The following is a 24,004-nucleotide window of genomic DNA, read 5'->3' as shown; positions in this document are numbered from 1 at the left end:
CAGAAAAGACGGCTGACTCTGAGAGCACCTTTTAAAGGTATTTATTGTAAACACACACACTTTAAACACCGCTACTTTGTGCAAAAGATATTTTATCTCCTCAAGAGGGTTTTAGGAGGGGCTGTGTTTTATCTTTGAAAGTTTAAAATCAAAGACATGTCATGAAATTGCGGTATACAGTGGTACAAATAAAGACAATATGAAATACAGATTTATCAGGTCTAAACATAAAGACTAGTTTTTATCCACCTTATTTTTCACGGAAGAGTCGGTGCGGCCATTTGTACATTTTATGTGCGAGGCTTCCGGCTATTTTTAGCAGCTTAATATTGGTAACTGGCATCTTACCATATTATTTAAATGTATTATCTTAATTATGAACACAGTGGTTTGTAGTGCAAACTGTTTTACCATTTAATGCACTTTGCTTAAACTTCTTGCTACATTGGCTAATGAACCGGAAGTTGCACATTTAAAGAAAACGGCTTACTTCTGTGTTGAAAAATAAGGTGGATATCTTTCTCTTAGCTTTAGGCATATATTTATTTCACTTTCACACAAAACTGTTGCAGTTGTGGGCTGTGATCATGTACTGTACGAGAGGGCCTTGTCTTCACTCTGCAAGCTAAAATGGGTAAAAACAAAGCTGTAGTCATTATAGCATAAAGAAAAAAATGTATATATTCTAATACGTTTAAATGCAATATTCAAGGCTGTAACTACATGCTTAGAACTTGCCTTGCTACCCGGGTCTCTGGTCCGGGTGCGTAGTTTATTCACTTGAGACTCTGCGGTCTCAGCTCGTTCCTCAGCGTCATCCAGCTCGTGCTGGATCTTCTTGTACTTGGTCAAGTTAGTATTAGCTTGTTCCTCCTACAATACAATAAGCAGGAACCATCAGTGATGTTGTTTTAAGTACACATGAAGTATAAAATGTTAAGGTTTTTTGTAAACTCACCGCTTCCTCTGCTTGTCTCTTGTAGGTCTTAACTTTGGTCTGCAGCTTGTCTATGAGCTCCTGTAGGCGAGCCAGGTTCTTCCTGTCCTCCTCAGTCTGTAGAAACAGCAGGTGGTGCCACAGACTTTATATTTCCAGAATAGTGCAGCTCAAGCTATTGAAGCAACTGAATTTGAAGGAGTTTGTACCTGGTAGGTGAGCTCCTTGATCCTTCGCTCATATTTGCGAACTCCCTTCTGGAATTCATTGCTTTTCTTCTGCTCAGATTCCAGCTCACTCTCCAGGTCTCTCACCTTAATAAAGCCAAGTTATTAGTTCACTTTATATTAACACGCAAGACCACAGTCAGTCAGGTTTTTCATGCAGCATTATTTTATAGACTCACAGTGCCTTGCGAAAGTATTTTCACATTTTATGTTGCTGCCTTATGTTAAACTGCTTTAAATTATTTTTTCCCCACATCATTCTACACTCCATTCACAATAATGGCAAAGCAAAAAAACAAACAAAAAAAGCAGGTTTTTAACATCTTTGCAAATTTATTAAAAATAAAAAACTGAAATGATTCCATTGCATAATTCATACCCTTATCTGAGGAGCATTCATATTGCTTGTAGATTTTACTACACGTTGAGTGGAGTTAACCTGTGGCAAATTCAATTGAATGGGTACAATTTGGAAAGACACACACCTTAATAAAAGGTCTAACAAATGAAAATGCATAACAGAGCAAAAACCAAGCCCTGAGGTAAAAAAAAACAACAACTAAAAACTGCATGTAGATCACAGAAGCAGGATTGCATCAAGCTATAAATCTGGAAAGAGTTCAGAAAAAAGGTCTCACAGTAGCATGTAGTCTCCATGACCATTAATGGAAGAAGTTTGAAACAACTAGGACTCTTCCTAGAGCTGTCTTCCTGGCCAAACGGAGCAATTGATGGAGAATGGCTTTGGTTAGAGTGGTGACCAAGATCCTGATGGTCACTCTAGTTGAGCTCCATGATCATATGTGGAGATGGAAGAAACTTACAGAAGGACAAACATCACTGCAACACTACACTGATTTGGGCATTGTGGCAAGACTCAATCCTCTCCTCAGTGAAGACACATGAAAACACACTTGGAATTTGCAAAAAGCATTTAAAGGACCCTTCAGACTGTGAGGAACAAGATTCTCTGGTCTGATGAACTTTAATTCCAAGCATCATGTATGGAGGAAACCAGGCACTGCTCATCACCTGCAAAGTACCATCCCAAAAGTAAAGTGTGCTGATAGCATTTTTTCAGTGGCAGAGACTGAGGGACTCGTCAGAGAAGAAGAAAAGCTCAACAAAGCAAAATCTAGAGATAGCCTTAATGAAAACCCACTCCAGCACATTCAGAACCTCAGACTAGGCAGAAGGTTCACCTTCCAACAGGACAATGACCCTAAGCACACAGCAAGAGTGGCTTATAGAAGTGGCTTATAGACATCTCTGTGAATGACCTTAAGTGGCCCATTCTAAGCCTGGGCTTGAACCCAATCAAACATGTCTGGAAAAACATGTAAATGTGCATCTGCTCCATCCAGGCTGACAGAGCTTGAGAGGTGAAGAGATGAGGTGAAGAATGGCAGATAATTGCCAAATGCTGATGTGCAAAGGTTGTTGCATCAAAAAGACTGTAAAGGTGCTTCAACTAAGTACTGAGTTAAGGGTATGAATACTTATGCAATGTACTTCATTTTTTTTATTTATAATATATTTACGAAGTTGTGACAATTCTGTTTTTGCTTTGTCATAATGGTGTAAGGACTGCAGACTGACGTGGAAACAAAGTAATTTAAAGCAGTTTAACATAAGGCTGCAACGTTAACATTAACAAAATGAAGGGGTATGAATACTTTTGCAAGGCACTGTATATATTAAGAAAAAGTCATCCTGCATACCCTGCTTTCCAGTTTCTGGATTTGTTTCTTGCCCCCCTTTAGAGCGATCTGTTCTGCCTCATCCAGACGCATCTGCAGATCTTTGATGGTCTGCTCCATGTTCTTCTTCATACGTTCCAGGTGAGTGCTGGTGTCCTGCTCTTTCTTGAGCTCTTCAGCCATCATGGCAGCCTGCATGTTCAAAGAATCAAATTAAATTTCCTGTACACAATATTTAACAAAAACCATCCTCTGTATGCAAGAAACTCACATCAGTGATGGCCTTTTTGGCTTTTTCTTCTGCATTTCGGCACTCCTGCACAGCATCATCTACCTCGGTAGACAATGTGGAGATATCACTCTCCAACTTTTTCTTTTGACTGAGCAGAGACGTGTTCTGGGGAGGCAGAAAGAATTATGGAAAATTACTATGCATTTTTGGTCATCAATGCATCAAGTCTGATGGAAAATCTGGCCATTACCTGGGAATGCAGTAGGTTGACCCTCTCTGTGGTTTCCAGGAGCTCATACTCGGCCAGTTTGCGGGCACGGTCGTTCTGCTCCAGCTGGCTTCTCAGTTCTTCTACCTCAGCAGTCAGGAGGTTGCTCCTGCGTTCAGTAACAGCAGCCTGTTCCTTGAGTTCTTCATTCTGGTGAATAGTCTCATCCAGCTCTATCTGAAGGTCCTTTTAATTCATAAGACAGGGGGTTTTATGTTAATTAGGCATGATTTACTTAGGTAATTCTGCATACATATCATGATTTGAAAATACTTCAAACCTGTTTTTTTACATTTGATGCAATAATTTAAATATGTTTGTTATAATAAAAGTAACATTTGGATATACCTTAATCTGTGTCTGCAGGTTGCGGACCATTTTTTGCGACTCAGTGGCCAAGCGATTTGCATGGTTTAGCTGAACCTCCATTTCATTCAGGTCACCCTCCATCTTCTTCTTTAACCTGATGGCTTCATTACGAGATTTTGCTTCTGCATCCAGGGAGGCTTGCATGGACTCTATGGCACGCTGATGGTTACGACTAGAGAAGTGAAAGGTGGGTAAATTAGTTAGGAAGCCTTGAAGTATAAACAATAATGGTGGGTATAGAGTAATGGAAAATAATGATTCAATAATCAGTCTTCATCGCTAGTCAAGATTCTCTCATTAAGTAGAACTCACCGGAGATTGTCGATTTCCTCATCTTTCTCAGTCAGCTTCCTGTCAATGTCTGCTTTGAACTGGTTGAGCTCCAGTTGTATACGTAGAGTCTTACTCTCCTCATGCTCCAGAGTTCCCTGACACAAAAATAAGAATTTAATGAGGCAGTCCAAGTCTCTTTAAATATGTTTTGGTGTGATATTGTCCTATATACTGTGAGCTAGTTTTAGAAACCTTATTGCAGGAAAATTAATTTAATTTTTTTATGTATCGTTGTGTATTGTTTCTAAGGATCTCATTTATCATTAAAGGGATAGTTCACCCAAAAATTAAATGTCTGTCATTAATTAATCACCCTTATGTCATTCCAAACCCATAAGACCTATATTCATCTTCTGAACACAAATTAAAATATTTTCTATGAAATTTTCTTAATTTTATGAAACTACGAGAATACTTTCTGTACGCAAAGAAAACAAAAATAACGACTTTATTCAACGATTTGTATGTCAGTCTGTATGTCTCTTCTATGTCAGTCTTCGACACACTTTCACAACAGTACCATGCACTGACAAACTGACATTTTTTAATAAAGTCATAATTTTTGTTTTCTTTGCGCACAAAAAGTATTCACGTAGCTTCAAAAAATTAAGGTAGTACAACTGATGTCACATTAACTATTTTAACGATGTCCTTACTACCTTTCTGGGCCTTGGACGTGTCAGTTGTGTTGCTTAGGGTCAAAAAGCTCTCGATTTTCATTAAAAATATCGTAATTTGTGGTCTAAAGATGAAATTAGGTCCTTTAGGTATTAGATTAATGACGTAATTTTTTTTGGGGTGTACTGTCCCTTTAAGTCATTATCTAAAAAAATAAGTTTTTAAAAAAAGAGGTTTTACTTGATTCAAGCCATTTTTAAATAGATGCACTATGTAACCTAAAAAAGACCTAAAAAAGACAGAAAAAGCCAACAGAAAATCTACCACTCTATTTAAAAAAAAAATGTGATGTAGTGTGTTATTATTATCGATTTTTTTCTTTTGCCAAAATCATTAGGATATTAAGTAAAGTATCAAACGTAAATATATCAAAACTTAATTTTTGATAAGTAATTGCATTGCTAAGAACTTCATTTGGACAACTTTAAAGGCAATTTTCTCAATATTTTGCACCCTCAGATTCCACGTTTTTCAAATAGTTGTATCTCGACCAAATGTTGTCCTATCCTAACAATACCATACATCAATGGAAAGCTAAAAGAATTACCCTTATGAATGGTTTTGTGGTCCAGGGTCACAATTAAATTAGTACGCAAGTATATTTTTTTGGCAAAACGTAAATGTGACTCATTTCTGGTTTTCAACTACAAAAGTTTCAGACACAAAGAAACTTCATACTTCAGCTTCCTCCAGGGCTGCTTGAATTTCAGTTTTCTCCAGGTCTAAGCCCTTCTTCATCTTCTCAAGCTCATGAATGGTCTTGCTGCCCTGGCTTATTTGGTCATTCAGGTCAGAAATCTCCTCTGTTAGAACATGAAAGGTATTGATAAGTCACATTTTAGGGTTATTTTCTCAATCAAAATTCATAAAGTTTGAAACATACCTTGCAGATTTTTATTCTCCCTTTTGATGCTCTCCAGATGGTCCAGAGCCTCCTCATAAGAGTTCTTGAGTTTAAACAGCTCTGTGCTCAGATTTCGAGACTCCTTCTGTGAAGACTCCAGCTCAGACTGACACTCCTCGTACTTCTGCTTCCATTCAGCCAGAATCTTGTCAAATTGCCTCTGCTTCTTATCCAGGGCAGCGGCGGCTGCATTGGAGCGCTCCAGATCTACTACGAGATCCTCAATCTCCGACTGCAGCCGATGTTTGGTCTTTTCTAGTGAGGAGCACTTTGCGTTTGATGCCTCGACTTGTTCCTCAGCCTCTTGCAGGCGGGTGGCCAACTTCTTCCTGTCAATGTATGGAATTTAATTATTCAGTGTTAATCAAATGAAGCCAGTCATTATGTCCTGTCTAGTCCACACACTCACTTGGCTTCTTCGAGTTCCTCTGTCTTCTGTATGGCGTCTGTCTCATACTTGGTCCTCCACTGAGCGACTTCAGCATTGGCCTTGGACAGTGCACGCTGCAGATCAGATTTGCCCTCTTGCTCTTCATCATACTGCTCTCTCAGTAGATCACAGTCATGCCTGGATGATTGCAGGGCATGAGCCAAGGCATTCTTTGACTGAAAGGAGCAGATGCCATAGACAAATCAAAAATAGAAATTTGTTCCACATAAAAGCAGAAACACAGTGAGAAAAATCTTTCTCTTACTTTGGTTTCTTCATCTAGCTGTTTCTTGAGCTCCTCGATGTTTTGGCTGAGGGAGTTTTTGGTGCGCTGCAGTTGAGATACCAGAGATTCACGCTCCTCCAGCTTTCTGCCAAGCTCAGCTGTATTATGGAAAAATTAGGACTATTAGATGTCTCAAACCAATGCATAAATGTTGCAGGGGTTCTTGTTAGGTCTGTATTTGCTTAATAGGTAGTTTGTTTGTTTGTTTGTTTACCGCTTTCAGCTTGAGCTCTGGCTCGCTGTGTGTTGGTGTCACTGAGTTGCCTTTGGAGTTCCTCCACTTTGGCTTTTGACTCATTCATCTGGTCCTCATAGAGGCGACACGTTTTCTCAGTGGCAGCCTAAAATATTTTCATAAAATTGTATGAATATGTATGTGTTGTACATCAAAAACAATTATACTATTTATTACTATTTATTTATTGGATTTATTTGATCCAAAGTTGTTTCAAACAGTAATATTTTTAAATATTTTTACTTTTTAAAATAACTGCTTTCTATTTGAATATATTTTAAAATGTTATTTATTCCTAAATATTATATAATGTCAAAGTTGAATTTTCAGCATCATTACTCTATCTTCAGTGTCACACGATCCTTCAGAAATCATTCTAATATGCTGATTTGTTGTTCAAGAAACATATATGTGTGTGTGTAGTGACTTTTTTATGACTAAAGTTCAGTCTGAAATGGGTAATAAGGCTTTTAATTTTTTTTGCACTTTTATTGGAACAATCTGCAATTATTTTATGGCAATCTGTCATAGTATTATAAAGTAGTACTCTTAGTAAATTTCAAATAATTGAAAATTAAAGGAATTCAATCTTTTGATTTAAATTGTTGTAAATTATGTTTTCTTAAGCCTTATTTATGTTAGATAATGCATTAGGGGAAAGAATAACGAAGAAGAGAAGAAAAAAATAATTAATAAATAAATAAATACCCATATTGGAAAGTAGAGCACTTTCAGATTTGGTACCAAATTGATTGTCCTACTGTGATAATTATTATTATTTAGTTAATAATATTGTTTGTTATTAAAATTGATGTCTTATTAATTTGTAATATAATTTTTGTAACATTTTTTAAATGTTTTTTAATTATTGTTTTTTTTTTTTTTGGATTATTTTAATATATTTGTTTTTTCTTAAATTATTTTTTATTATTAATTTGGGTAATGTATCTAATTGTTGTGTATATTTACTGTTAGGGATATTTATATTTACTGTCGGTACCATTTATCTGTAAGAAATAATGCCATATATATCTAAATATAAACATAAAAAAAGACATTAATAAAACAGAGGATGCACATATATAGTATGTATTTTGACTAAATACATTTTATTCATATAATTTATAGCAAGTACCGAAGAGACTAACATCTTAATGTTCATCATTTTAATGTATATTTTTTACATTTTTATTAAAAAACTTTTTTTTTTTTAATGTCTATAGTTTTAGTTAATTTAGCACATTATTTTAAAGTAAATGAAAACAAGAAATGTTGCTTTGACTACATTGTATGTTTTATTTTACATAATGAATCAACAAATTAATGAATTCATTTTTACAGGATTTAATAATCTAGGTTAATGTTAATTCATTGATATACTAGTGTTTTTTGTATATTCATGTTTGTTAAAATTTAGTAATGTTAATTTAATTTATTCAACTTGAATTGTATGTTTGAGTGTATTTAAAATTAACATTGAGCTATGTTCTTTGTAAATTCATTATACCTTAAATGCTTTTAACCTTACTGTATAAAATATACTTGATAATAGTATATACAAGCAAATTTCAGCCAACTAAAAAGATTTAAACCTGAGCCCAACTGAAATCAGCCCTTGATTATTCAGTGTTAAAGTCAACGGTAAATCAATGCCAGTTAAATTAGATCAGAATGTGGTGCAACATGGATCATATTTTCCACCTTGCTCTTTGCCAGCTGCTCTAAATTGGAGGTGAGGTCATCTGCCTCCATCTTGGCCTCACTTCTCTCCTTCTCCAACTTCTGTTTGATCCGCTGAAGGCTGTCGATTTGCTCACTCAGTTCAGCCACGCTGTCCGCATGCTTTTTGCGCAGTGCGGCAGTCATAGCCTCGTGGTGCAATATGGCCTCCTCAAGGTTGCGACGCAGTTTGAGAAAATCTGCGTCCCGTTTCTTATTCATCTCAATTTGGGCTGAAGTGGCACCTCCAGCTTCCTCGAGACGCTCGCTGAGCTCTTCGAGCTCTTTGGATGCGTCGCATCGCTGTTTCTCCATCTTCGCACGCGCGGAACGCTCTGCTTCCAGTTCCTCTTCGAGCTCCTCAATTCGAGCCTTAAACGCAATGAAAAGCTGAATTAATATATGTTCTGAAAGAGACATAAACTTAGAGATTGAACTGGATTGACTCACCTGCAATTCCTTGATCTTCTTCTGAAGCTGGATGATTAGTACTTGCTCGTCTTCAATTTTTGAACTAATCTGGTTCATTTCAAAATCTTTCCTACAAAAAAAAACAGACAATTTTAAAAACACAGACGTACGTTTTTTATTTCAAAGCATCCTGACGTGCTCGTTTTTTACTTTTTTAGCTTTTCCTCTAATTGCTGCTTGTCGTTTTCAAGGTCCATAAGAGACTCCATGGCCAGCTTCAGATCGCCCTCCAGCTTGCGTTTGGCCCGTTCCAGGTCCATTCGCAATTTCTTCTCCTGTTCCAAGGACCCCTCCAACTAAAACATGGGATTATAGTGTATTAGCGATTCCTGATTTATTCTCATGTTTGGTCCTGACAACATTCATCCAACTTACATCATCTATTTGCTGCTCCAACTTGGCTTTGGCCTTAGTCAGAGTGTTGACCTTGTCTTCCTCCGTCTGCAAGTCATCCAACGTCTGCTGGTGACTCTCCTGTAGGGCCTTTTTCTCTTTAGTGAGCTTTAGAATTGTTTCATCTAAAGCCGCCATCTCTTCTATCAGATTCTTTACCTATGAAAAGGGACTTTAATTAGTTTAACATACTTCACAGTCTGACAAAGCTTGAACTTCATTGTTCTTCAACAGAACATGCTCACCTTGTTTTCAGTGGCATGCTTCTCCTTTTCCACTTTGGCCAAGGTGATCTCCAGATCATCAATGTCCTTTTTTAGCTCAGTGCACTCATCCTCCAGCTTGCGTTTTTTTGCAAGAATGGTGGAATTCATCTCCTCTTCGTCTTCCAGGCGTTCGGTCATCTCCTTCACTTTGGCTTCAAGTTGAATCTTGGTCTTGATGAGAAGGTCACAACGATCTTCTGCATCTGCCAGGTTATCCTGCTCCTGTAGAGTGATTTGAAATGAAATTCAAGCATTTTAACACTTGAACATGTACAATTAATTTTATCCTTTTTGGACCATACCAAAGAGGGATCATACAAAATGCATGTAATCTTTTATTTAGTACTAACCTGAGTAAGATATTTTACATAAAAGATGTTTACATATAGTAACAGCAGAAAATAATTGTTGAATTTAGAAAAACTGCCTGCTGTTCTTCAGAAAAATCCTTTCAGGTCCAACAAATTATTTGGTTTTTCAGCATTTTTGTGTATTTGAACTCTTTCCAATGATTGTATGATTTTGAGATCCATCTTTTTACTCTGAGGACAACTGAGGACTCATTTGCAACTATTACAGAAGGTTCAAATGCTCACTGATGCTTCATAAGGAGAAATAATGCATTAAGAGCCAGGGGTGTAAACTTTTGAACAGAATGAAGATGTGTACATTCATCTTATTTTGCCTAAATATCATATCTTTTTCATTTAGTACTGCCCTTCAGAAGCACATCAGTAAGTGTTTGAACATTCTGTAATAGTTGCATATTGCATATAGTTGCATATAGTCCCTCTGTTGTCCTCAGTGTGAAAAGATGGATCTCAAAAACATACAGTCATTGTTGGAAAGGGTTCAAATACACAAAAATGCTGTAAAACCAAATAATTAGTGGGACCTGAAGGATTTTTCTGGAGAACAGCGGGCAGTTTTACTGTTCAGTACAAACAAGGGACTCATTAACAACTATCACTAAACAAAACAAAAAACACAGCTGTGGATCATTCAGGTAACAACACAGTATTAAGAATCAAGTATATGTAAACCTTTGAACGGGGTCATTTTTATAAATTCAACTTATTTTTTCTTGTGGACTATATGTAAATGTCTTTTATGTGAAGTATCTTATTCAGGTCAGTACTAAATAAAAAATAACATGCATTTTGTATGATCCCACCTATTTTGGTCAAATAATTAACATTTTGCGGATTTTGCAAGCCGTAAGTAAACCTTTGACCTCAACTGTATTTCATCATTTATTGATTAAGAGCATTAAAACCCTATTTTTGTAAATCATCTTCATAATTTTCTTTCCCTTAAAACTAAATATAGATAATCTGGATCATGGATCATGCCAAAATTGTGACTTGGAGAAGAATGGTACTTTTATGCATGTAGGGTGTGTGAGCAAACAGTATGTTTGCCACTTGAACTGCAAACTGATATTGTATGATACTCACTGCCTGAAGCTGCAGGGAAAGGTCATTCTTCTCTTGGATCAGGCTGACCTGTTTTTCTTCCAGTTCCTTACGTTTGGCCTCTGATTTCTCTAGTGCCTCCTTCAGCTTGAGGAACTCCTCTTTTAAAGCGGCCAGCTCTTTTTCCGTGGCAGCGCTCCTCAGCAGGGGCTTGATTTTGAAGAAGAGTTTCATCCACGGCCAGTTCTTCACGAAGTTGAAGGCCCGGATATTCCACTGGATGATCATCAGAGCCTCCCTAATGACAAGAGTTAGGCAAAATCAGTCTTTTTAATGCATGTTAGTCCACTTGGTGGCCATCTTGATGATACAAGGATAGCTCCTATATACTTGAATAGGCCAAGATCAAAAACTATTGATCAAAAACTAAACAATAGTTGAGCCAAAAATTTAAATCCTGTCAGTAATTACTCACTCTCATGTTGTTCCAAACTTGTAAGACTTTCGTACTGGGTCTGGGAACATTTCAGTTATATTGCTGTCTACGCAGGGTCAAAAAGCTCTCAGATTTAATCAAAAATATCTTAATTTGTATTCGGAAGATGAACGAAAGTCTTGTGGGTTTGAAACGTAATGAGGGTGAGTAATTAATGAGAATTTTCATTTTTGGCTGAACTATTTGTTTTACATTTTAGTTTCTTTATGTCAAATTATGCTGGAATACTGTATTTTACATTAGGCTGGTCCAGTTACATCAAGTGATTGGCTCTAAAAACTGAAAGGCCAGGCTTCAATTCCTACAGTCATCATATTGAGTGACTATTTTACCCAATTAGTTCCCTAACAATACAACTTCCATTTTAGTTTTAGAATTGCAGTTTATCGTTCTTTGTTATTGTAACACAATCATCTTATAATTTATTTATATATTGACCATAAAAACCTTGTGTTAACAATTTAAACCCACAAACTATAATGCATCAGTGTTGTTTTACAACTAAGGTTCATTAGTTAACATTAACTAAGATGAACAGTACTTCTACAGCATTTATTTATCTTAGTTAATGTTGAGACTACTATGTGAACTAACATGAACAAACAATGAACGACTATTTTTATTAACTAACATTACCAAAGAAGAATAAATAGTGTAAGATGTATTGTCTATAGTTCATTTGTGTTAATACATTAACTAATCTTAAAAAATGACACCTTATTGTAAAGTGTTACTTGTTTATTATTATTTTTAATGAATGTTTATTTTTACATTTCCAGTTACCATTTTCATTTTAAGTTTTAGTATGTATTTTGTGTTTTTTTAAATGTCTTTTTTCTCATTCGCTTTATTTTATTTTCAAGTTTAGCTTTAGTAAGTTTAGTACTTAAACTAAAACCTATTTTTAATTCAGTTAGTTGCCCAGCAAATTTTGGTAGTGTTCTAATATCTATATTTAATTTCTTGTTATTTGAGCTTTACTTCAGTTAGTGAAAACGATTTTAATAGTTTTAGTTAACAATAACAACACTGATCATGGGAAAACTCATATGATCGCCCTCATATGACCCACTGGCTCACGTCCATGAATGCATGAAACGAGGCTCATTTTAGTTAGTCTATTACTGGGGTGACTTTCAGATGTCATGCGCTTGCTTTCATAGTACTGTCGTTATATGTTAGCGGATGACGGCAGAGAATTCAGTCTGATCAAATGGCTGCCATGCATCTGTGCTCGAGGCCACCCAAAAGGTGAAGTGTCTAATATTTATTTAGAAACCGAGGCCTTCTGTGGACCAGCGGCTTTAATCCTTTGCCAGTCTGCAGATATGCTTTCAATGTGGTCCTTTAGAGGCACAGGCGCCTTGGCAAAACAGGCCTTTGAGCAGGGGGCTGGCCTGTATTTTTAGTGGGGAGTGGGGTGAGCAGCTGCCATGTGACCCACTGGGCTTCTGGGCTTTGAGGACACCGTCTGCATTGTCTAATAAGGGGAAGGGCGGAGGTCATGAATATGGGCATGGAGAACCTCACAGAGAGTGTCGGAGCATATGAAAGGTCTCGGCCACACATGCACACATGGACAAATGCATGTTTTAAGACACACGCCTCACACACTTCATCCACATGGCCCCAAAATACCTCTCATATGTTGAGGGTTGAGAGATATCATGTGACAACAGCTTGTTGCTAACTTTATTAGGAGTGAACCTGTTGGATATCAGTATAGTTTGTGAATATTTGTGTGGGACGGCATCACTTTAGAGTAAGAGTATGGAGAATATAAGCATACAGAAGCATGTTTCTCTGTGCAAGTGGACTGCTAGGGTAACGCTGTGTTCACATTTGAAGTAATTCAATAGGAATCCGCATAATTTGGAATTCTGTAATAGGGCAAAAGATTTCCCCATGCAGATTTTGCATCAGGTTCAAGCTGGTAATGCGAAAGATGCATGACCAACAGAAAGATGCTCGGCTTGAAAGCGATGTCTGTGTGAGGTGAAATTTTGCTAATGTGACTGAATATTTTATATTATAAGTCTTTTATATTGTAAGATCTTTTGCATAAAACAATGTATTACTTCCTCTCCGTCATCTTCTTCAGCTCCATCCTCATGAGTTTGCCACGGGTGGCGGCCTGCAGCAGAGTTAGAATTTTAGCCAGACGCTCGTCCCTCATCTCCTCCAGATGTCCCAGCAGACCAGCTTTAAAGAACACCTGTAATGCAGAGACACAGAAAGGTTGAATAAGCCCATTTTGTCTTGTGCACAGAGTTTAACCTGTGATTGATGTCCCGTTGTTTGAGGCTGAAAGCAATGAGGTCTGACTTGCCTTAGTATGTCCAAATCTATACTGATTATGGTCGATATCCAGTGAAGACAGAAGTTTCTCTGCAGCCTTCCTGCTGTCCACAAACTTGTCATCAGGGATAGCGTGAGGATTCAGAATGCGATACCTGCGAAGAGTAGGAATATCGACATCCTTATTGTTTATTTTTAACTAACGGGTGCGCTACAGTCATCAAAAATACTAAATCACTCATAACTCCTAAACCGTCAGTCACAGGCTCAAGTGTGTCATTGAGCAAAACAAAACGCATACCTCTGATTGGATTGTGAGTGGATCGAAATTTTTGAGCATTTTGGATTTTTTTGAAAGACATACTTTTGCGAACTAGCCCTAGGTTTTTTGCCCGATCGGAACCAAACCAGTGCAGAAAGATTGAATAGTTGAAGAGTGAATATCAATAATTTAAAATTTGCTAAGGGACGTCAAATTTGAAAGGGGCAGGGCCATTTTTAGTAAAATGCCTGTAACTCCTAAACGGAATGAGGTATCGTTGCCAAACTCAGAACATCTTTGTAAAAGCTGAATCTGAGGTCACAGGAAAAGAATCGTTGAGCTGAACCGAGGCCGATCAGAACAAAATCCGTGGGCCTGTTTGACTCACGGCCCCAAAGGTCTGTGAGAAATTTGAAAGAAATCGGCCACTGGGGGGGCAACATCGCATTTTTCAAGGGCATAAATGACTGTTTTTCGCACATATGTGAAAAAAAAAACATAATATATAATAGACTTCCTCATTCCGGACAATTTTGCCTCTAGAACCACTGCTGTCAATCAAACCGTTTGGTAAATGATTGAGAAGATGTAAAAACCTACTTTTGCAAACTAGTCCTAGGTTTTTCTCTCAATATGGCAAAAAACACTGCACTACAATTCTCTGGACTCTTGGTCAATAATTATCAAAAAATAAATTAATTTACTCTTTGGGAAGCTATAACAGGGTAATTTCGAAAAGGGGTCTGTCCAAATGTACCCAAAATCCTATAAAGCCTTAAGGAAAACTCAAAACTTCACAAAACCTGGTGAGCACCTGTGACAGGTGATTCTAAACAAGTATGCAAAGTTTTCAGGAGATCAGGCCATAGCTGGAGTTATAACAGTCATAAACATTAAGAAAACACATATTTCTGTGGCAAATGACCTGTATTTTTTCAGTCATTGATTTAGGAGGTTACAGGCTTCCTAAACAATAATGTAATATATTTGTCCATATTTGCTTAAATGCCTTAAATCGCTGCTTAAAGCTATATTTATTTTTGCCACTAGCACCCCAGAAATAACACAGTTCATCTTTAACTGTGTTGATGCCTTTAAAATTCTCAAAACATGTTCTTTGCCAAGATTTTATTGTAGGTCATTGTTCATTTTTACATACTCAGTGAGTAAATAAAGTGTGTCAATAGTAGCTCACCGTTGTTTGAAATCGGCATAAAGAATTCTGTTAGGAAATCCCTTCCTGCAAATGCGAATGCCCTCCAGGACTCCATTACAGCGCAACTGGTGCAGCACTAGGAAAGCGTCCATGATACCTGCAAATAAGATGACAATATTTCAGTTAGGTTTTGCAGCTTGGATACTCTTTCAAATTGTTGTTTTAGTTTAAAAACAGACTGTGAAATTGTTTGATGATCAGAAATTGTGTTTTTTATCATAATCCCATTGGTTTGGATGTGTTGAAGTGCTCAGTGGTTACAGCACCTGGTGTTTTGGTCTCATTGGGGATGATGCATCGCACAAAATGGGGCTGAGTGCTTCGCAAGTTTGTCATCAGCTTGTTGAGATTTTCCTGCAGTTGCAAAAGAAACAATCAAGCACACAATCAAGACAAAATGATCATAATGATGCAAGTTGTGTTGTACAGCTGTTCTTAACATTTTACACTGCACAAAGAAAATGCAGTCAATCATGACATGCAAAAGCATCCTTCTCCAACACATTGTCAGGTGTGTTTCTAAACTTACCCTGAGTTGTTGATGCTCTTTGTGGACACAGAGCAGGAGCCAGCACAGACTTAAAGTGATGTTCATGTGTCATTTCTCTAAACATCACTGCAAGTCTTAACTGCCTCCCTCTCAGTACTGTAGAGTTTTGATTTTTTTGTTTTATTGACCACGAATAATTATTTCTGTTTAAAATCAGTTGTTAGCAGTAAGGTCTAATTATATTCCTACCTTGTGTAGTTGTGACACTGTCTGGAAGGAAGCAGCCTTTTTCCTCTTCTCCTTGCCACCTGGTTTTGTTTCAGAGGCTGAAAGTAAAAAAATAATTTATTAATTTAGAAGCCATTTATGGTTTAGAAAAGAATTGTGGCATATTTCAGACAGATTGTATGGTATATTTACCTGAATCAGAGCTAACATAATTCTCATACAGACTACCCAGAAGCTTGTTGGCTGATTTCTGGAAACAAACTACCACCGTTTCATTCAGGGGGTCTTTGTTTTTGTCCAACCAACCAATAATATTGTATGGCACCTGAAATTCAGATAAAAATATTTAATATTGACATTAAAACAGCTTAAACTTATCTTAAGTCCAGACTGGGGGACCAGCTTAAACCAGATAAAACCACCAAACTGACTGGTTTAAGTTGTTTTTTAGTAGAAAAAGCACCAAGAATAATCTAAAATGCATTACAAATACTCAAGTGCTACCTAAGTGACCTTTAAATTTAGTCTCTATTATTGGTAGAAACTCACCACTCCTGCATAGTGCACTAGCTCAAAATGAGCCTCATACTTTCTCTTCTTGTCAGGCCTTGGCTTTTGGAAATTGGCAGACTTGCCAAGGTGATTGTCAAACAGCTTAGCCTTGAAGCTGTTGTCGGTAGCTTTAGGGAACATGCACTCCTCTTCAAGGATGGACATAATTCCTAGGGGCTAACGAAATGAAAACAGCTCAGGAGTATGTTATTACATTTTAAGCAAAATCCAAAGTCTTTTCCATATTTCTTCTAATAAGCCTTCATCTTATTGTTTTAACTGGAAAAAACCTTTTCAATGAGGTCAATGCAGGCTTGGAGGTCAAGCCCAAAGTCGATAAAGGTCCACTCAATGCCCTCCCGTTTGTACTCCTCTTGTTCCAGGATGAACATGTGGTGGTTGAAAAACTGTTGCAGTTTCTCATTGGTGAAGTTGATGCAGAGCTGCTCGAAGCTGTTGAGCTGTTGAGAGAATCCACATGACAGATGCACAAGTGTGAATGCCGACGGAAATCTAGATAAGTGTGGTGTGGAATTTCGAGAGTCACTCACCTCAAAGATCTCAAAGCCGGCGATGTCCAGCACTCCGATAAAGAACTGGCGTGGCAGAGCGGTGTAGAGCGTCCTATTTATACGCCCCACCAACCACTTGAACATGCGGTCATAAGTGGCTTTGGCCAGAGCTCCCACGGCATAGTTAACCTGGAGGAGTCACACAATGTGTGTGGAGCACATGAAGATCACAGCTGTCACTCACATAGATTGCAACAGTTGCCTGGATACCAGGCAGATTTCTCAGGCGGCTTTATTCCTTGTATCTCAGTAGATTAACAGTAAATGTCAGTGGCTTCAACATGCATTATTATTTGGATAGCAAAATTCCTTGAATTAATAATGTTTTTTCTTTCTGTAGCTACAGGATTTTGGAAACACTTCTCACCTGTTCGACATTCTGTCCTTTAACCACATACTCATTGCCCACCTTCACTCTAGGGTGCAGAAGACCCTTTATAAGGTCTGCTGAGCTAACACCCATCAGGTAGGAGGCCTTATCAGCACCTGGAAAGATAAATTCAGTTTCAAGATTCAAGTTTTGCTCTTTCACTGTAATACTGACAAGCCAGATTCTAGTTTTCCAATCACTTTCAGTGCCGTCGGTCTCTGCCTGCTCCTCCCTCTGCTTCTGTTTGAATTTCATGTTCCCGAAGTGCATGATGGCCCCTACTATTTTATAGCAGCCGTACTTTTCTTCTGGAGTGAAGCCAAGGATGTCCATGGCATGCTGGAGGGGAAAGAGAATTGAGAATTATTTTGGAGGTAATACACTTTTTGTAATTCGGTCTTTGTTGGTGATGAGAGATTTTATAGCTTACATCAGTAGCCATAAGCTCCTGTCCGTCATCCATACTCTCCACCGTTGTCACTCCTTGAGAGCAAAAATGGTAGTCGTAGGGGTTTGAGGAGATCAGGAGCATGTCTGAAATCCACATGGAAAGAAAAGGTTTTTTTTTAAATTAATAACAGGCCAATAAAATATTGTTGGACAATAATGGCATTTATCATACCAAGAAGTTCAGGCTGTTTTTGTGACATGATCTGGTAGTAGATGTGATAACTACGCTCTCCGGGTTGCTGAAATATCACTCTGGATTTTTCCAGAAGATCTGTAGAAATAATTAGAAAATTTCATTTTGGAATGACATGAACTAGAAGGCCATCATCAATCTTTGAATCATTTACTTACATATATCAATGCCAGCAGAAGCCAGTTTCCCTGTAGGCCCAAAATGGATCCTGATGAACTTACCCTACAGAGGGATTTAAGAAAATACAAGAATGTAAATTAATTATTATGAATGCATATAGATGAAAAATGAAAGATGCATGTGGTTGTACACTATGCTTGATGGCAGTTATACTATGAAGTCCTTTTAATTTTAGGTCTTTACGTGAACTTGGACTTAGAATCTATGATGTTGGTCTACATAATGTCAAATACTCACAAAACGGGACGAGTTGTCGTTCCTCAGTGTCTTGGCATTTCCAAAAGCCTCCATTGCAGGATTTGCTTCAATAATCTGGTCCTCTAACGTACCCTGAGAAAAGTAATTTTATAATTTATGAGTTTTTCAGCTTTATTTGTTGCAGTTTATGAAGTATGTCTCCACGTGTGAAGATATACTCACCCCTGTTTTAGTGGCAGGGGCCTTAAAACAAAACAAAAAAATGACAACAAATAAAGATGTTGTTTTGTAAAAGAGTACATATTTTTCACTTTCTGTTTTGTTATTATTATTTTATTCTATGTTTATTAACCTTTAGTATTAAATACTTTTTTTATTTTACAAATGTAAAAACGTATTGTATTATGATTGTTAATAACTGGTTTCATCAAAATAGTTAAAATATAGATTTACATATTTTTTGTATTAAAACTAAAAATGCTAATTCATAAATGAACATGGATTAAGAATGGAAAAAATGGGGTAACATTTTGTTAGCTCACATCAAATAAAACAGTATTTAACAATCACACCCCATGATAATCAGAGAAAAAATGTTCCACGAATAAGGGATTTAAAAATGGAGACAAAAAAGAAAAAGAAAATGAAATCAAGGAAAGAGAGGTTCACAGAAAAACTTCAAGAACAAGGAAGAAAAAAATGCAGGAGATGATGTGCTGGGGTTAAGCTATAAAAGACATGGAGTCAGGTTCACCCCACAAAAACATTTGGGAAAATTAGCAAAAAGATATATGCAAATGGAAGGGATAGTCAAACCTCAGTCTAGATGTCCATAACAGTTAACTTCACAGAAAAACAAGTTACAATAGCACTAATGCTGGACACCTAGATGAGGAGCGACTTCAAAATGAAAATGACAAACACTTGTCAGCATGAGAGGTAAAAAAGCTGATTGAAAAAGAAGAGGGAGATGATTTGAGGGAAACCGAGAGAGCTTGTGTCTTACTCCTTTTTTAGTCGCTGCCTCACCCAGAGCTGCTACTATGGCAAAATACTGAATTACACGTTTCGTGTTTACTGTTTTGCCAGCACCAGATTCTCCGCTACGAGTATCAAGAAATGATTGAATGATAAGACAATTTAAAATCAAAAAGTAAAGAAAAAGACCACAGCAAAGAACATATAAGAAAAACAGTTCAACAAAATGTAAAACAAAAATCAAAAGTTGGACATTGTTGGAGGCTGAATTTTTCTTTCTCCACACTGAAAATCTCTCTCTCTCTCATCACATCACATCAGTACAGAATGTATAAAGATAAGTCCAAACTTACGTGATTAGCATGGACTGATTCTCACGATCTGTGGAGGTTAACAATAACACATTTGTTGCAGGTCATACCAGGCCTTTCTGAACTGGCTAAAGTGTGAGATATGTTACTGTAGAGGACAAGAAATCCTTTAATTTAATACTTACTGCGCAACATGTCATTGTAGGCATTGTCAGCAATCGAGTAGATGTGTGGTGGAACCTCGGAGCGGCGTTTGCCTTTGTAGGCAGCCACTACAGGAGCCGTGTAGACGGGAAGCCATTTATACGGGTTCACGGTCACACAGAAGAGTCCAGAATATGTCTGCCGTGAGAAGATTTGACAAGATTAATCTCAGGTGTCATATACAGTCTTGATAAATTGGACAATTCTTTAGGCCAGAGGTCTTCAACCCTTTTCCAGCCTTGGTGAAGGGTTGTATTTTAAGCCTAGCCCATAAAAACAAGTAGTAATGTACATACATAATTTCATGACACTTAAAGCCAAAAATAATCACTGTTCATATGTATCTGGACTTTTAATTTTATCTTAAGTCGAAGGTGCATTGATACTTTTAGCTGAGTTTTGGCTTGACCTTTTTGATACAAAACTACTATTACTTTTCACATGTACACAATCTGTTTAAACTCTCTTCAGGAAAACAAGATTTCCCTCAGATGACTTTATGAAGTACTCTGACTGTGGCAGTTATAAAGGACATGCCTCTAGGGAATTCACTTGTATTTGTCCCTTGGCAAGGCCAAGTGTTACATTCATTACAGTGACTGTAAAGCTCTATGAATAGTGCCGCCCCTCTATGTTTAATGCTCCGGTCAGGTTATTTGTGGCATCAAAGATTAGTGAGAAAGGGCAGATCTTTTCTTTGCTTTGAGCTGTGATGTGATGGTACTAACATAGATCATCCAACTGCTGTAGCGCCGCCGCAGATTACTCAGCACCGAAGCTTCATTCAGGTGTGTGAGCATGGCCATGTCCTCTATCATGTCAAACTTCGGAGGGTTCATCTGTTGAATGTCATCCTCCTTCACAGTTAAACACTGCAGGATTTAGAGGCAATAAGTAGGGTCAGAACAGGGTTATAGATAACATGGGACCGAATAAAAAACGAGTTTAATATGCTTCATTATTAAAGAAAATATTTGATTCTGATGACCGCTTGCTCATGTCAACAAACCGGCGCTACTTTCATACCACTCCGCTGTCCTTGTCTTTTCATTCTAGCGCACGTAAAATAGTTCGTGTCGCCATCTGGCGACTCACAAGGATTACTACTACCGCTTTTATTGACAAATAGCTTCAGTGGAAGGTATTACTTTAATATGATAAACTTGGTAAAAGTTAATAAAAGGCTTAAAAAAAGCTTAGAAGAACATCAAAACATTGATCAGGTAAAATACAGAGTGAAAGACGCTAATGTACATTGCAGATAAATATGATAGCTAAATAGTCTATCGTTTAAAAAGTAGCTAACTTGGATTGCAGATTAATACTATTACTACTGTTAAGGCCTATAATTAAATGTGTTCATTTGTTATGAGCTGTTTTTTATTTAAAAAATTTAAGTAGCCTAGAAACGTTAAACAATAATGTTCGTGAATTTATGTATTAAATTACAAAATCATTATTACAGCTTAATTTCATTGAGTAAGTCAAAACCAATCAGAAGGACTAGCAATAATAATGAAGCAAAAGTTCGTTTATTTTCGCATATCCACAAATGATCAAATTCGGATGTTTTTATATCGTTTTGACATGATAAATAATTTCACTAAAAAGTCTTACCTTTCCGTCTTTGGTCTCAACGATGACTTTGTCACCATCAATCTCCCTGATTTCCACCTCAATGTACGCGTCCTTTTCATCTGGTATCCAAGCGCGTTTCTTTCCTGCGCACAAGGGAGGTTGTCAGTGATAAATATCCAGGCTCCGACAAAGTTTTTCGTTGGTTTGTTTGTTATAAATCCAATTATTCAACGGCAAATTTACCTCAATATGCCCTTTTCAATATTAAGTAGTTATGAACCTAACATGCAAGTAGCCTACGAACACCTAAAAGCAGCCGCGTAAACAAGATGGCAAGTATTTCAAAGAGAATTGAAGTGCTTGTGTCCGCCGTAAAAAAAAAAAAAAAAAAAAAAAAAAACATTTGTTGAAGTCAGTTGAAAATGTATTTCAAGTACCATCAAACGCCACGGTTTGTACTGCCAGCAGCTCCGGGTCGGATTTGCGCAGAAATGCAGCCGCTTCTCCAAACTCCTTCATATCCAACAGTCTCGACATGATGATAAATCCACCGCTCCCTTACTTACTGTAGGTAAAACTTTCCAGATACCTTAAAAGAAGACAAATATTTTAGTTTACATTTAAAATGAAATCATTTAGAAAAATGTAAATTGTTTATTTAATATTATGTTGACAAATATTAACTTGTTAACACTGCAGGGATAATTACAATCACTATGTAAAGTAAAATGTATAAAACAAAGCATATAATTATTGACAGAATATAATTTTTTAGTTTTAACAAACTGGTTTGATGGCATTTTATGATTTTTGTTATTATTATGAAATGAAATGAGTTAAGGTGTCCAGTCATAATTTGCTAACTGACCTTAACACGGACTGAATGGGTGGAGTGGCCAAACTCCTTTTATCATCTCCTCCAAGGTCACGGTTACGGAAATTGTCATGTGTCACCTCCTCTAGCGCCTATTGGTGCTTACCGTGTGCCCAAACTGACACAAAAGGGCAAGCCACATTTTTATCTTAACCCAAACCCAAGCTTAGTTATTTTTATAGCAGCATTATATTATGCAGGCTAAGTGGAGGGCACTTATTAGAAACCTGTGTTGTTGTTTTTCTCTTTCTTTTTGCATTTTTACATTTATTTTCTACAGATCAATAGCGGTACTGAACTAATTTGAAAAAATTAAAATTATTATTTATTTTATGTTTTTGCTTTTTGACAATGGAAACAGCTATCAAGACTACAGCAATATAAACAATTATTTAAATATTTGAATACAATCATTAAAAATTATATTTTTAGATTATTTAGTATAAGTAAAAATGCAGATTAATTTTTTTTAATGTTCATTTATTTTAATTTTTGAATATTATTTTTAAAACATATTTTATTTTTTAAACTTCTGTACATTTCTCACTTCAAAATAAATACCTGTTACTAAAAAGTTTAGTAATTTATGCAAGCAATTAGTGACTTAATCATTTATTTCTGTTGGTGACTATCGGCCACTAAAATAATGTTTAGTGCTAATGTTGACACTATCATCTCTGTAACTGCTGTAATCATAACACGTGCACAATTATGCATAACTTAACACTGAACAGTTTTTAATGAAGGCATTAATAATTAAGAATGAATGTTTCTCTCTTTTTTTTAGAGTTATATTTTCTTTTCAACACTGACAATCATCTGAGCGGCTGTGGTGACTGTAAATTCCCCCGGTCCCTGCTTGGATAAAGGTTACAGAGACCCACTCAGCGGCAACAAGCAACACCCTTACCATTGGCTCTTTAACATCTCTTCAATAACTCGTCAACAATTCACTCCTCAACATACAGGACAAGTATTAGGTGAACATAATGGCCATGTGTTCAGTCTTCTCCCTTACTCTAATTGCCTGTTTGCGGAATCCTTTGTTGTAAACGCCAGTGGAGGGAGGCATTGTGTGTGTGTGGCCCGCAGTAAATGCAACCCTAGACAAAATTACTAAAGGGTCCCTTGTGCTTGACATGAGCTGGGATGCTAAAAATATATGCCAATATAAGCTAAGATGCACTGCCCTTAATGATAATAGCAACATAATTAAGACAGATTTTCTTTCCACCATGGAAACAAGCTAAATTTTCTGATTTAGTAGTAGTGAAATCAACACAATAACTCCAAATCTTTCCCTAAAGCTTTTTTGAAAGACTTGGGAAAAGTTATAATATGATAATAAATTCTAATAAATATTATATCAAAATATTATTGTGCATTAAATGATAAAAAACTATATATAATATTTTTTTATTTGTGAATAATATAATTTAATATGATTCAATCAACAACGCTAATTGCACAATTTCAAATATTTTTAAGGTAGCAACTGCATGTGGCTTCAGAGCTTCTCATATAATAATTAATTCACACATCCACTGCCAACACACATTTTTGTCATACGAAACGGCAGGTGTGGTGCAGAACTTTCCAGACAAATGCTAAAATAACAGGCCTAAATTCAGCTTATTATGCAGGCAGCCGCTGCTACTTTTCCACTATGGTGTCAGTGCAGTAATTGAGTG

General features: G+C 36.8%; 1 protein-coding gene across 1 annotated transcript; it reads right to left on the bottom strand.

Moving 5' to 3' along the window:
- Positions 1-61: 61 nt before the first annotated feature.
- myh7ba (myosin, heavy chain 7B, cardiac muscle, beta a) lies at positions 62-21,976 on the bottom strand. Its single transcript, XM_073826321.1, has 41 exons — positions 21,877-21,976; positions 21,479-21,582; positions 20,590-20,733; positions 19,843-19,999; positions 19,700-19,727; positions 19,375-19,471; positions 18,408-18,500; positions 18,149-18,212; positions 17,970-18,068; positions 17,778-17,881; positions 17,548-17,686; positions 17,345-17,463; positions 16,957-17,106; positions 16,696-16,866; positions 16,403-16,582; positions 16,046-16,178; positions 15,875-15,951; positions 15,402-15,489; positions 15,115-15,232; positions 13,689-13,812; positions 13,438-13,574; positions 10,906-11,161; positions 9,428-9,670; positions 9,165-9,341; positions 8,940-9,085; positions 8,769-8,859; positions 8,301-8,690; positions 6,579-6,705; positions 6,344-6,462; positions 6,058-6,254; positions 5,628-5,977; positions 5,423-5,547; positions 4,046-4,161; positions 3,713-3,905; positions 3,347-3,550; positions 3,136-3,261; positions 2,886-3,056; positions 1,147-1,251; positions 959-1,054; positions 739-873; positions 62-625 (listed from the first exon to the last, which is right to left on the bottom strand). The coding sequence occupies exons 1-41, from the start codon at positions 21,974-21,976 to the stop codon at positions 614-616; spliced, it is 5,805 nt and encodes a 1,934-aa protein (XP_073682422.1). The 3' UTR covers positions 62-613.
- Between the last annotated feature and the right edge of the window lie 2,028 nt (positions 21,977-24,004).

The sequence above is a fragment of the Garra rufa genome, chromosome 20, assembly GCF_049309525.1.
Source record: "Garra rufa chromosome 20, GarRuf1.0, whole genome shotgun sequence".
In the NCBI taxonomy this organism is placed as follows: Eukaryota; Metazoa; Chordata; class Actinopteri; order Cypriniformes; family Cyprinidae; genus Garra; species Garra rufa.
Note: the sequence above shows the minus strand (reverse complement) of the source record. Positions and strands in the feature narration are given on the sequence as shown.